General features: G+C 49.8%; 1 protein-coding gene across 1 annotated transcript in view; it reads right to left on the reverse strand.

Moving 5' to 3' along the window:
- Window positions 1–12898, reverse strand: part of TBC1D8B (TBC1 domain family member 8B) — a 36152-nt gene that overhangs the window by 13647 nt on the left and 9607 nt on the right. The window contains exons 3-10 of the mRNA XM_044427378.1: window positions 9901–10019; window positions 8926–9151; window positions 6105–6345; window positions 5472–5679; window positions 3656–3823; window positions 2822–2971; window positions 1082–1232; window positions 290–504 (exon numbers count right to left, since the gene is read on the reverse strand). Coding sequence (XP_044283313.1) covers window positions 290–504; window positions 1082–1232; window positions 2822–2971; window positions 3656–3823; window positions 5472–5679; window positions 6105–6345; window positions 8926–9151; window positions 9901–10019 — 1478 coding nt within the window. The remainder of the gene's footprint in view (window positions 1–289; window positions 505–1081; window positions 1233–2821; window positions 2972–3655; window positions 3824–5471; window positions 5680–6104; window positions 6346–8925; window positions 9152–9900; window positions 10020–12898) is intronic.

Here is a 12898-nt window from a genome sequence, read left to right on the forward strand (position 1 = left end):
CTCAATGGTAACTGAGTTCCCCCCGGGGGAGGATCAACAGAGAAACAGGGCATCATGGGGTTGGGGTGGGGGAAAAAGAAGGAGTGGAATAGGAATAGTCTGAAAGAAAGCATGGCTGGCTGCAACCCTGAACAGTCCAGGCTGCAAGGTTTTGTCGCAGTTTTAACTTCTGCAAGTACTATAAATGAACACACACACACACACGCAAGCAAGCGCACACACACACACACACACTTGCGGTAGTTTACCAGCTATGAGAGGGGTGAAGGTGCCTGGGGGCACTTCCCACCTGACAGTAGCCAATCTTGGGGTTCCGGTACGCATAGGCAGTTAGAACCCTCCTGAGAGCAGAGATGCCCGTGTCGCTCTGGAACGCTGGGTGCTCGGGCAGGGAGCGGCGCAGGTCCCGTTCGATTTCGTCCGTGGCCAAGGTGCACGTCCCCAAGGACTTCTCAACCAGCTCGGTGTAGTAACCGGGGTTGGTGGCCATGTCGTTCACTGCACCTGCCAACATGTTTAGGACACACCATTTCAGGACAAGAAGTTCAAGGACACAGGAGCAGTCCCCTGGCGATGCAGCCAACAGCCCCCACATAGCATCCAAGTTTCGATAAGCATTTCCGAGACTGGGCCTGGCTGTGAGGCTGGGTTGGGCTGAGAGGCCACGCCTTGCCCGAACTCAGCCTGGGAGCTTTGTGCAGACTAGACCCCAGTTCTCCCAAGGCCCAGGCCAACACTCCACCCACGACACCACACACTGACCTGCTCTCACACCGGCCCCCGTTGACTCTTCAAATAGGGCTTCAAAACGAGTTTGTTCCCAAGCCATTGTTGTGACGGACGGGGCAAGTGTACAGCTGGGCCCCATGCTGGAAAGTCAGGGGAAGAAAAGCCCAGACTGTCCCAGACTAACTACTTTGGCTGAAGGGGCTAGCCCTAGAAGGGGTATTTTACAGCTGCTACTTGCCTTTGGTGTTTCGATGGAATGGCAGGGTGTAAGTACACAAAACAAACAATAGTGATAAAAATCGGCAATAACAAAGACAAAGAAGCCAACAATGCCATGCACAGCCGGACGCACCTGAGAAAAGAAGCCAGAGTTCTCCTCTTAATAGCTCAGGGATGCCCCGGACAATCAGGTCTCGTGTCTTCCTCATCCGAAACATGCTCAAACCACGGCCGCATTCTACGAAAAGGATGTTCCAGGATTGCTCTTTCATTTTTTCTTTTAACTAGTAAAACAAAGTTATTGAGAAGGCTTTGAAGCCTAAGCACATGAAACCTTCATTATTGGCTTATTATATTTATATCCAAGGAACTCAAGGCGGCTTGCATCCTCTTCCTCCTCTTCTGAATCTTATCTTTACCCCAATCTCCCTATGAGGTGGGTTGGGCTGAGAGTGTGTGACTGGCCCAAAGCCACCCAGTTGGCTCCATGGCTGAGCAGGGACTAGAACCCAGATTGCCTGAGTCCCACTCCTGCGCTCTTAACCACTCCACCTCACTGGCTCTCAGAACTGCAAGCAAGAGAGGGTTCTTGTGATGGGGATGGTGGCCAACATCGGTGGGCTGAATGTGGGTGGCCCAGCCTCCTCATCTACTTCAAACTGGAGCATTTGTGATCATGGAAAACTGTGGAACAGATTTGCCATTTTGGGTTGGGAGACACAGTCGATATTATGAGCCCAGTAGTGGCGGAGGTCAAAAAGATCCCCTCACCCAAGGCTCCTGGTTCAAATCTTGCCTCTGCCATGAAAACTCCCAAGCTGAATTTAGAGGAAGTGTTTTCTCACAGCCTTAGACTCCAGGGAGCATTCTCCTGGCCCTCCTGATAAATAAAACTATTTCCATGCTGTTTTACCAGCTAAACCTCTTTAGCAAGGGGCTCTGCCTCTTGTGGCCATGAAAGAAAAGGACTCATTTCGTGCACCAGTTAGACCTATAAGGCTAGCTGGTTACATCGGGGAGGCTTCTGAGGTCAGTGTAGAAGAGGCAAGAGATGACCCTAAGTGGGGGATTGCAAAAAGATTTTGGCCACATTCAAACAGAGCAATAAGCTGGAAATGCTGAGCATCTCGGCTCACCATTCATATGCGATGGGGATGGAAGCAACCCTGCTACCTGACTGTGCCTGCCAGACCCCTTCTGTCATAAGGCTCATAGAATCACAGAGCTGGAAGGGACCGTGGAGATCATCTAGTCCAGCCCCTTGCCTAGTGCAAGCTCTGCAGGGTGCAGTGGCAGCATCCCTGACCGGAGCCATCCAGCTTCTTCTTAAGACAACTCCACCAAACAGAACATGCTACCTCTACAGCTCTCAGTCTTACGAAATGTCTCCTAATATTTAGCCAAAAACGGCTTCCCTGCAGTTTCCACCCACTGGTTCTAGCCCTGCCTTCTGAAACCACAGAGAACAAGTCTGTTCCTGACGGCTATTTGGATATCTGAACCTTCTCTTCTGTAAGTTAAGCATCCATATCATTCCTCATGGGACCTGCCCCCCAGACCTGTCATCAGCCTGGTGGCTCTTCTCGGAATGTGTTCTAACCTAACGTCCTCTTTAGAACTGGCCACGTGACTCCAAATTTGGCTCAGCAAGTGCACAAGAGAGCAGAACTGTTCTGGGTTCTCATGATCTGGGCACTCAGCTTCTGATAATGAAGCAGAAGAAGCTCAATACACTGGCTCAGTCTGCTTACGCTGCAAGAGAGCAATGTGGCTAGCCCAGTGGAAACGCGAGGTAAGAAGACATGAAGGACTGCAGAGGAGCCATGTGGGGAGGAACAGATTCCTGCAGGTGAGAATGGCCTCTCTTTCTTACCATTTTAGAGTCCAGATTCTCCATGTCCTGGGGGTGAAAGACAGTCATGAGGGCTTCTGTACTGACGGACTGGCTGCTCCCTTTGTGGCTAGCCATCGGCTGCCCCTCGTAGTCATCCAGAAGAGGCGTGGGGGCGGGACCAACAGCCACCTGCAAAGTGCATTTCACAATGCGAGCTGCAGACAAAACTATGCACAAGCAAAGGCACGCTTCCTTTTCCTGGCCTGTAACGAACCCCTATGAATCAAGTTTCACCATCTGTTTGCAGCACTGTTTCAGACTGCCCTTGTGAGCAGAATTGCTTTTTAAATAGTGAATCTGAAAAGTGATTTTTTATCTCGGTGTGTTATTATATTACGTGGTATGCAGGTATCACTGAGAAATAAACAAATCTGGTAAACCCGAGCGCTGGATTGGTACCCCAGGCAGGTTAACCACCCCTGCCTTACAAGAGAGGAAGTGCCCTTCCACCACAAGAGAAGACCAAAAAGGTCCACCCAGTTCAGCATCCTGAGTTTTACTAACACCAGCAATGTTTCTGGAAGGGCATGAAGCCAACAACTCTACTTGCACCACAGCTTCCCAAAAGCTAACACCCGGTGCCATTCTGCCTCCAAACCTGAAGATGCACGAAACCCTCACACCTATGAGATGTGGGCTGCCTTTTCCTCTGTGGGTTGGCCTTCTAAAATCATCTTGCAGCCAAGAATCCCATGAGTACCCAGGAAAGGAACTCCCATCTTGAGCCCGGCAAGAAGCTCTGCCTGAAGCATACAAAGGCCTTTCAAGAGTTAGACAACAGAAGGAAACAAGGTAAGCTTCCAGCAGGGTTACCTCCACGCTTGCCTGATGCTGCAGGCTTGCTGTCATGTTGCATTTGTGCCTGAGCTTTGCCACCAGCTGTTCAAAGTCCCTGACTTCAGAGAAGCGGAAGGCTCTTTTCCCCTTGGTAGCAATACTAACCACTCTGCTGGCCGGGTCGGGCATCTCGATGGCGACAACCTGCAGGATGCAAAGATTCAAGTCAACCTCTTGGCCAGTAACTCAGCTCTATGGTGCACGTTCTTGGGATACATAAATAATGTCAAATTGTTAAGGCTTTAAAAGTAGAGGTGGCCCCCTCTATGTCTGTGAGTGGACACCACAGTTTAAGAAAGATGCACGCAAACCAGGAATGGTTCTGAGGAGGGCAACAATGATAACCTGAGGACTGGAAACAAAGTACTACAAGGAGAAACTGGAAGAAGAGGACATGTTCAGCCTAGAAAAGAACAGGCTGAGGAGAGATAGGATGGCATTCTACAAGTACTTGAAAGGTTGTCACAAAGAGAAAGGCCAGGATCTCTTCTCGATCATCCCAGAGTGCAGAACACAGAATGATGAACTCAAGTTACAGGAAGCCAGGTTCTGGCTGGACATCAGGAAGAACTTCTCCCTGACTGCTCAAGCAGTACGACACTGAAACCAATGACCCAGGGAGGTTGTGGGCTCTCCCACACTGGAGACATTCAAGAGGCAGCTGGACAGCCATCTGAGTGGGATGGCTTGATTTGCAGTCCTGCACTGAACTCCCAATGGCCTTTCTTGGCCCCTCCCAACTCTACTATTCTACGATTCCATTATCTACCCCAGCCAACAAAGTGGTGGTGAACAATGGTAGGAGCTGCAGGCCAAAACAGGAGAGCCGCATGTTGCCCACCCCTCCTGCCTGATGCACAGAGATCACAGCTATGACTGAGAAGTCAGCCAAGACCAGGAGGTCAAAGCCGTGCTCAGCGCCTTTGCTTCGAACGCTAATATGGCCTTGCTATCCAGGCAAAGGGTGGCTACCAAAGACTTCAAAGCTATGCTCCTGGGCACATGCGCCAGGGAGCTGAGTCTTGCCGGTGCAATTAGGAACCTCCCACTATCTCATGACATTTGAACATCCGCACTGGGCTGGAATCCTGGCAGGTCTTCTGCCAATAGCCTCCTCCTGGCACCAGAAAGTAACACCTGTTTCTGCCATTCTTATTTACCTGGAGGGCCTGTGGACTGAAGGGCCACATTCCCTTAGAGGTAATTAGTCAAGGGCCACATGGCAGCAGTAGGCTGGGCCAAAGCCAGCGGGAGGTGTGGCCAGAGCCAGAAGTGGGTGGAGTCACCATTGTTCCTTCCCTCTTCCTGCCAGCCCTTTTTCGCGCTCTGCATTTTCAGATGCCCACATCTCTTCCCACACTTGCTCTTTCCGCTCACTAGGCTATGAGGGTGAGGAGAAAGGCTGCTTTTGCCAGGGGCCTGAACTGAGTGCTAGCAGAGGCATTTGAGAGTAGGCAGAGTACTGCAGATTGCACATTACCGATCCGCAACGTCTCTACACAGTCTCCAGACCTGTCTCAGATGGCTTACAAATACCTCTACATGCCCAGCAAAAATCACATGTCGTGCAAAAACAAAGACAATAAGCCAGGTTTCTGCAGCCTCGTACCCTTCATCTCCCAGAACTCCTGGATGCTGGGCGTGCCGGCCAGCCAGCTGGAGGGAAGACGACTGCAAGGAACAATTCAACACACTCACAGGCCTCTTGACTTGAGCATCCTGTAAATGATGCAGTCACTTTAAATTCTAGAATGGCAGGGAGACGCCTACGTTTCGCTGGCACCAAACCTACCTCCCTCAGAGGGATGATCACGCAGCACAAGCAGCCGTCCTGACTGGCAAAGCAGACATAGTTCTCAGAAATGCACATTTTGCCCAGAGTATTGTAGTGACTGAAAGGCACCCACAGGAAGCATTCGTGCACCTCCCGCAGCGACTCCTCCTTGGGCAGCCTAAAGAAGGCGGTGAACTGCTCGCTGTGGGCTCGGCTCTCAAGGCCCCTGGAAGCAAAAGTTGGATTCCATTGGTGGACAAAATTGCTGCCCTGTCCAACAGGCCAAGCTCCCGGAATAATAGAAACCATAACACAGAGCATGTAAGCGAGGAGGGGACACCAAAGGAAAACTGAGCAGCAGTACAAGGTTTAGGACACAGGGCAAGATGTAAAGGCAGAGAGAGTGAAAGACTAAAATTCTTGCAAAAATTAGGAGGGTCCCTCTGGTGCTTGCAAGAGCACAATGTAGGCGCCAGGTGAGCCTCACGGAGTTTTGGAACTCCAGGGAACCATGTGTGGCTGTTTTGGTTACATTTAGGCAGGGGTGCTGACTCCCAGGGCACTCAAAATCCCACCCCCAGATGGCCTCACCCCTTCCCTCCAGCTGCCCGTCAGCCGGCCATCCTCGAGCCTTTGGCAGTTTTATTCTACCTCTTGGTGATTTGCAAGGGATCGCAGAGCACGGGGTCCCTTTCGAAGGTCTCTTTGTCGAAGAGCCTCCGAACAGCATACAGTGCCAGCTGCTCCATGAGCAGGAAGGTTTCGCCGATGTGCAGAAGCATGGAGAAGTAGTGGTCCTCCCCACGGGAGCGGACGTGGATGCTCTCCGTCAGGATGACGTTGGACGTCTTCTCAAGCACGGAGATTTCATCCCAGGATATGACGAGCTTTACTGCAGGCGGAAGCAAGAGAACTTGACTCATGCCTTGCTCTGTCACATTGGCTGGCTATCCTTGCTCAGACCTAAAGGAGCAATGCCATTCTAGCAAAACCCAAAGCCTTTCAAGTGAAATCTTTATTTGGGGGGCGGTCTGTCGAAACAGGTCCCTGCAAGGAACTTTGCCTTTCATGACCAAGCCAATGGGACCTTGAAACAGCCGTTCAGCAGGTGCACTACACCTTCATAGCCAAAGTGCTATTTCAGCCCTGTATTTGAAGCACTCACCTGGGAGCCCAACGGGTTGAAGGCCCTTTTCTGCCTGAGGTGGGGCCATGTGCAGTGCTCCTCATCCCACCTGAGTCAAGGTGCACACAGAACCCCAAACAAGCCTAGCCATTTTGGCACCCAAGGCAGAAAGCCCCGCAGCTGCCTCTTCCCGCTTTGCTGGCAGCAAAGCTGCCGTAAGCATCATTTTAAGAGTAGATAACTAACCAGTTGCTGTCTTTGCGTCACCCCAAATCTGCTTCCTTGGCCTTCCGGAAGGGCTCGTCCTGCTGGAACCCAAAGGTGACACCAAACCACATACAAGGGAGGGAGTGGGCTGGCCGAGGAAGGATGAGCACTCTGCCCATGCTCTGCGATCGGCCAAAAGCCAAGCACTCTGCTGGAGCAGGGAAACCCAGCACAGAAATGCTGCTGTTTGCTGCAGGGTAGAAGATTCTTTGCTTGCCAATCTGCAGCCTCCTATTCGAGATTTTGGGACTTCTGCAGGCTACACATTTGGTGCAGTGAGGCAGCAGAGCCAGCATTTGCTAAGTCGAAAGGCTGGGAATTTCAACTCGCAGGGGCAGAGACATCCTCCGAGTTCCTCTACTTCAAGCTTTGCTTGAATCCTCAGAGTAGCTGGGGGGAAATGGGTTGAGCACGGGTTAAGTGGGGGCTGTCACTGCGCCACTGGTTGTTGGCAAAACATTGGTCACCCATGTTCCCTGAACCCAACCAAGACAACAAATGACGGTGCACAACCCACCGCTCACAACCCGACAACAAACCATAGGTTGTCTTTGTGGTTTGCTTGTGCATAATAAAAGCTACAGCTTGCTGGGTTCAGACAACACAATAATGCGCATTTCAATGATGACCCATGTTTCAACCAAAGCTCAACTCTTGAGTTTGTGTTGTCTGAACCCAGTTAATAGGATCATTCTGACTTTCCCTGTTGCAATGAGAACTACTTTGGTAGGTCTGGCCCTAAATGGGCAATTAAGACCCATTAACTTTACAAAGGACCTATATTTTACACACAGATCAAGACTGGCATTTTGGGACTTCCCCTGGGGGCATGGCCCTACAGCCTGTCGTGGTGAGCATCTGCGATTTGAAATGTATTAAAACATCACAGCTTTCACAGAGCCATATTGAGTGTTCACCCTTGATCTGAAATAACAAGCTATTTGAAGCACATGCTAAATGCAATGCATTTTAATGAGCCAGGAATGAATATTTATATGCTATTTTTAGAAAGCAGAAGATGTACCAAAGAGACTCGACCCCTTTGGCAACTGTCTGGCCCAGGAAGTCTAATACTGTTCACCTCTACTCCAAGTCAGCCCCAGGGACTTCAATGCAAGCGGGACCAAAGCCTTACTGCCAGGCTCGTTCAGAAGTAAGTCCTCTGGTATTCAGGGTACTTAGAACTGCAGTCAGAGTTGTATACAATGAACTGCTTGTGATTTCGAGATTTCCAGAGGGAAGTGTCAGACTAGGGCTAAGAAGACCCAGGTTCAAACTGCAGTCACCACTGTTTGGCCTAGCCCACCTCATAGGGTTGTTGTATGGACAATAGAAGGGAAGTAGAACCCATTTAAGTAAAAACAGAAGAATGCAAAGACCTTAAGGAAGAAGAATGAAAAGGCCATTAAAAATCACTTGTTATATCTGACCACAGAAAGGAAAGGAAATTTGTAGTGACGGCTCAGCTTCTCCGAAAAATACAGTGTTCTATAGCAGACACCTCAGGCTCCAAAAGTCGGAAGAGGCAGGGTCGGAATTCTTATTCAAAATGTCAAGGCCAGAGAGTGCTGAGATAAGGCAGGCAGCAAACCATCTCCAGTTTTGGAGCAGACACTGTGGAAGAGGAAAGGCCAGAGCAGGATGGATGTTGCCATCCAACCAACGTCAGGTCAAGAACACGAATCAATTAAGTTATGCCTGGTGTTTCCACTCAGAAGCTGTGGGAACCTCCCTGAGGGAGCAGCACACTATATTTGGTGATGACGTGAGGAGGGGGACACAGTCTGGAATCAATTCCTAGTGTGAGCAGAATCCAACCCCTAATTAGCCAGCTCGTTCACTGGACAGAAGGTTCTTGTTGATAACTTTACCTTCCCCTCTTTGGATCATACAGCCAGTCTGGCTGATTTTTAACATAATACAAGGCTATAGCTTTTGGCCTCTCCTGTCCATCTTCTGGGAAGGGGAAGAAGAGAGGCTTGGGAGAAGAGACTGGCTCATGACAAAAGTATTGTCTAAATACACAAACAGGCAAGGCAAGGCCCCAGAGGAGTCAATGAATGGCTCGCCTCCACTTACTTTCAGCACCCAACAGAAAGGAGTAAAAGCTCAGGAAGTTGGTGCTCAGGTAGAGCCACCCTTGGCAGGGCATCCGGCCTCTCCAGTAGCTGCACGAGTAGTACGTCACCAGCTTCTCTTGCTCAGCCAGCCCAAAACACTTCTCAAACTTCATGTGTACCTCGCGGAACTTCTCCGGATCATCCTCTCTTATTAAAGAACCTTTGCTTTCCTCAGCGATCAAGCCCTAGGGAAAAGAAGGAGCAGCTGAAGACCAGACAGTCCACCCAAGTCATCCATCGGAGGTCATTTGGCACCCGCGTCAAAGGTAGGCTTGGCTGGGCACCTGCCAAGGGCCCACACCCCAGCAGGGTGCTCAACTTGCTCCTCCTCTCCTCTGTTGCCACCTGCTTGTTCACTTGCCTCTTGCTCTGGACCAGGCAATGCAGCAGGAGATGCCATGGCTTCCTGAACTCTCTACTGGCCAAGAAGGCCAGGGGAGAATGAGAAAGTGGTGAAGGAAGAGCCAGAGCAGCGGTGGCCATGTGGGTGAGAAGGTCAATGCACAGAGGGACGAGGCTCATGGGGGGGTCTCTTGCTCAAAAGCCAGGAGCCGGGCTGCACACACATCTCCCTGAGCTCCAGAGCCAGCCAGCCCACCTCACCCCTGTCCCAGCACTCTGAAGAACTGAGAGCAGGGGAAGGCATGAGAGACTGAAGCACAGATGCAACGGGAGCCCTGATGATGTGGAGTCGCACTTGACTATGGCCATGATTTTATGCATGTTCAGACACGAAAAGAAACAGAAAGGACCACAACTCTCAACATACCACAGCAAGCTACTAAATTTCCTTAAAAGGGGGAAAGGTGGGCCTGTACCCACCCCCTTCAATTCTGCCTTTCAATGTCTACTCAGCTGCTTGTGGCCCTACCAGCAAGACCCTCTGGGGAAAGACTGTGGGCAGAAGGCTCAGAATAACTGACGGCATACACACTCTTATCTTCCCATGCACAAAACTGGTGATGTCCTCGTTGGAATCGAACACCGAGAGGGTCTTCATGATGTGGTTCTCCAGCCAGTCCCAGTGCGCCGTTATTTCTTCTCTGCTGGCTCCTGGTAAGGATAAATTGCATTACGTGCATTTCACTTCTGCTGAGGCTTGCAAGACATTCCCTTCTGCCAGGCGAGGAAAGCAAAGCCAAAAGCACAGTCCCGGTGGGGCTACAGCCTGCGGGACGGATAAACCGAGCAGGTGCCATGCGCAATGTTCACTTATAACCATTAACCTCCAAAGAATGAGAGGGTGGGGCAATTTTGGAGGAAAAAATGGTCGTGCGGGGAAGGTTTCTTGACGTGTTTGGACAGCAAGAAGTCCCACAACTCCCAGCGTTCTCCTGGTGTGTTCCCTGGCATCCCCCCATCTACACATGCATGCGATTGGATCCTTCCATGAAGGGCCATGGCCCCAATCCCAACCACACACATTCAATGATAAGCTGAACCTGAGCTTAGCCTGCAGCCCGCTTCTAAACGAACACACAAAATAGTCCCTCGCAAAACTGGCGAGGCTCAGGGCGGAGGGGGACTCACTACGTCCCCCTTGCTGCAGCATGCCGCCTCTCCACACTGGCTGTGGCACCGGGGACCTCTCTCCTGCAGGAGCCCACTTGATTTCTGTGCTGGGTGCGGAGGGGGGAGAGCTCCGCCAGCCCCCTCACTCGCTTTCATGCAGCTCCTTGTTGCCTATGGTTACAAGGCCTCTGCTTCTGTGCAAAACCAAGTTAAGTAAAACTGGTGGCGGTGAAGTTGGCGAGCCGCAATATTGATGTTTCCTAATTAGGGCATGCCATTTCCAAAAGCATCCTGTTGGCTTTTACATTGGGGCAAAGGGTCTTATTGCATTGGGAGATGATTTCCAATAGCCAGCCAGGCATTGTGAAAGCTTGAAAATAAGATTTAGGAAGTGCTTTCTCTCTACTGCCAGGGCGGCAACTCCTTTGGTAAACTGCTCCCTTGCAGGGGAGGAAGTCAGACACGCATCCTGATCAAGTCTTTGTGCACCAACAATGAAACATACTAATGTTCTGAAGCACTCCCTGGGAGTTACTTTACAACTGCCTGGATCTGAGTAACACTCATTTTGTGACTGGATGCTTTGCATCCATTCTGAAGCCTTCTCAACACGCAGTCCTGTAAATTGGCCACTGACCATTATCCAGGTAGAATGCATTTGGCAAACATGAGGGTTTCATTTTATAGATTATCTTTGTAATTTTGTCTTATAATATTTGCAACAGGATAGAGCGGTATTTTGTCTGTCTTTTTAACTGTTCTATATTTTTAAGAAGTCAGTTCCAAGACTGACTTGTATTTGTACCTTTCTGCAGTACAATATTTGCTTTGTTTCACCATTTCTTAAGAATGTTTTAAGGTACAATTATATTCAAGTTGTGAGGACTGGGACCACTCTTTCCAAAATATAATATTCCCATGTGGAAGTTTCAGACTCTGATTTGGAACTAGAAGCAGCAGTGGGGGCAGAATGCTTAGGCCTGTGACCTTCAAGATAAATGAAGTGGCTGGTGAAAACCAAATTGCTTCTGGGTAAAGGGAGACACTGGGGAACAAGAAGGTTAGAGGGGAAGGGGTGTGTGCTCATCAACCCCACAGTCTGACATTAAGTCAAATGAAGGGAGAAGTTAAGTAACTTCCAGCATTTCCTCCACCTTGTCCACAAGCAATGCTAACTTGCCCGAGGGTGGTGCCAGCCCTGTTTGGTGGCGAAGGGAGGAGGGCAATTCAGTTTGGAATCAACTCTTGGTATAGAGAAGAACTGACTCAAAAATCAGAGGGTCTTAACGTGGTGGATGTTTCTTGCTAATGACTTTTAACATACTAAAGATTGTAGTTAGAAGCCTCCTGCTGTGATCCGCTGGCAAGGGACAAAGAAAAAGGTTGGGAGAACAAGTTGCTGGCCCTTGACAGAGAAAAGTCCTACAATTCCTAGCATTCTTCGGTCAGCATGTTTGGCTTGGGAATGCTGGGACTTTTTCTGTTTAAACTTGCATGAGACCGTCCCCTTATAGTGTTTTATACTGCATATTACTGTTTCCTTTTCATAGAAGCATAGAAGAGCAGAGTTGGAAGGGGCCATGAAGGCCATCGGGTCCAACCCCCTGCTGCTGTTGCAGGACACCACATTACACCATCCCACTCAGATGGCTTCCAGTTTCTTTTTGAATGTCTCTAGTGTGGGAGAGCCCACCACCTCTCCTGGCAACTGGTTATTTTTGGAAGTTTTACAGTGCTCTCTAAATCTTGTTAATATGTCATTCCTTGTTTGTAGGATTTGCAGTTTGCCCTGATCTCACATTCTCCTTGGAGATTTTTTGTTCTTTGGTGAAGAAATTATCTACTGTGCTTTTCTACTACTACTGTTGTTGTTACTACTACTACTACTATTATTATTATTTTACTTTCACAATTGCCTACATCAAGCATTGGAGGTAAGCAATAGACACAGAGCCAAGAGGGTATCTCAGTGTTGGGAAGGACAATGAAAAGCTGAAGTGCATTGGATTTGGGTGTATCATGAAGGGGGCCCAGCATACCGGCCCCACTGCCAGTTTCACGCTGAATGCCAACCAACCATGTGGAATGGCTTGCGCAGAGGACAAAATGTCCAGGCCACTAGCGCTTGATTCGCAGTTCTAGGCAACTGGCTTTTATTATGTAAAAAAGGGCTCGGGCAAACCGGCCTTGGTCTAGACCACACAGTGCATCATGTTACAAGAGAGTCCAGGTGTCTTAGCTGCTCGCTGGGAAAGCCAGTTACTTTATCTCGGGTAACAAGCTAAAGCTGATATCAAACTGTCAGGAAACTGATTCAGAGGAAACATGCTGACAAGGACCTGCCTTCCAGGCTGATCTTGTCCCCCAGGAGTAGCAAATGCCTTTGATCAGCATTCTACCCAACTGCGCTCCAGACCTTT

Source organism: Varanus komodoensis, unplaced genomic scaffold, assembly GCF_004798865.1.
Source record: "Varanus komodoensis strain SLA01 unplaced genomic scaffold, ASM479886v1 scaffold18_3, whole genome shotgun sequence".
NCBI classification, from domain to species: domain Eukaryota; kingdom Metazoa; phylum Chordata; class Lepidosauria; order Squamata; family Varanidae; genus Varanus; species Varanus komodoensis.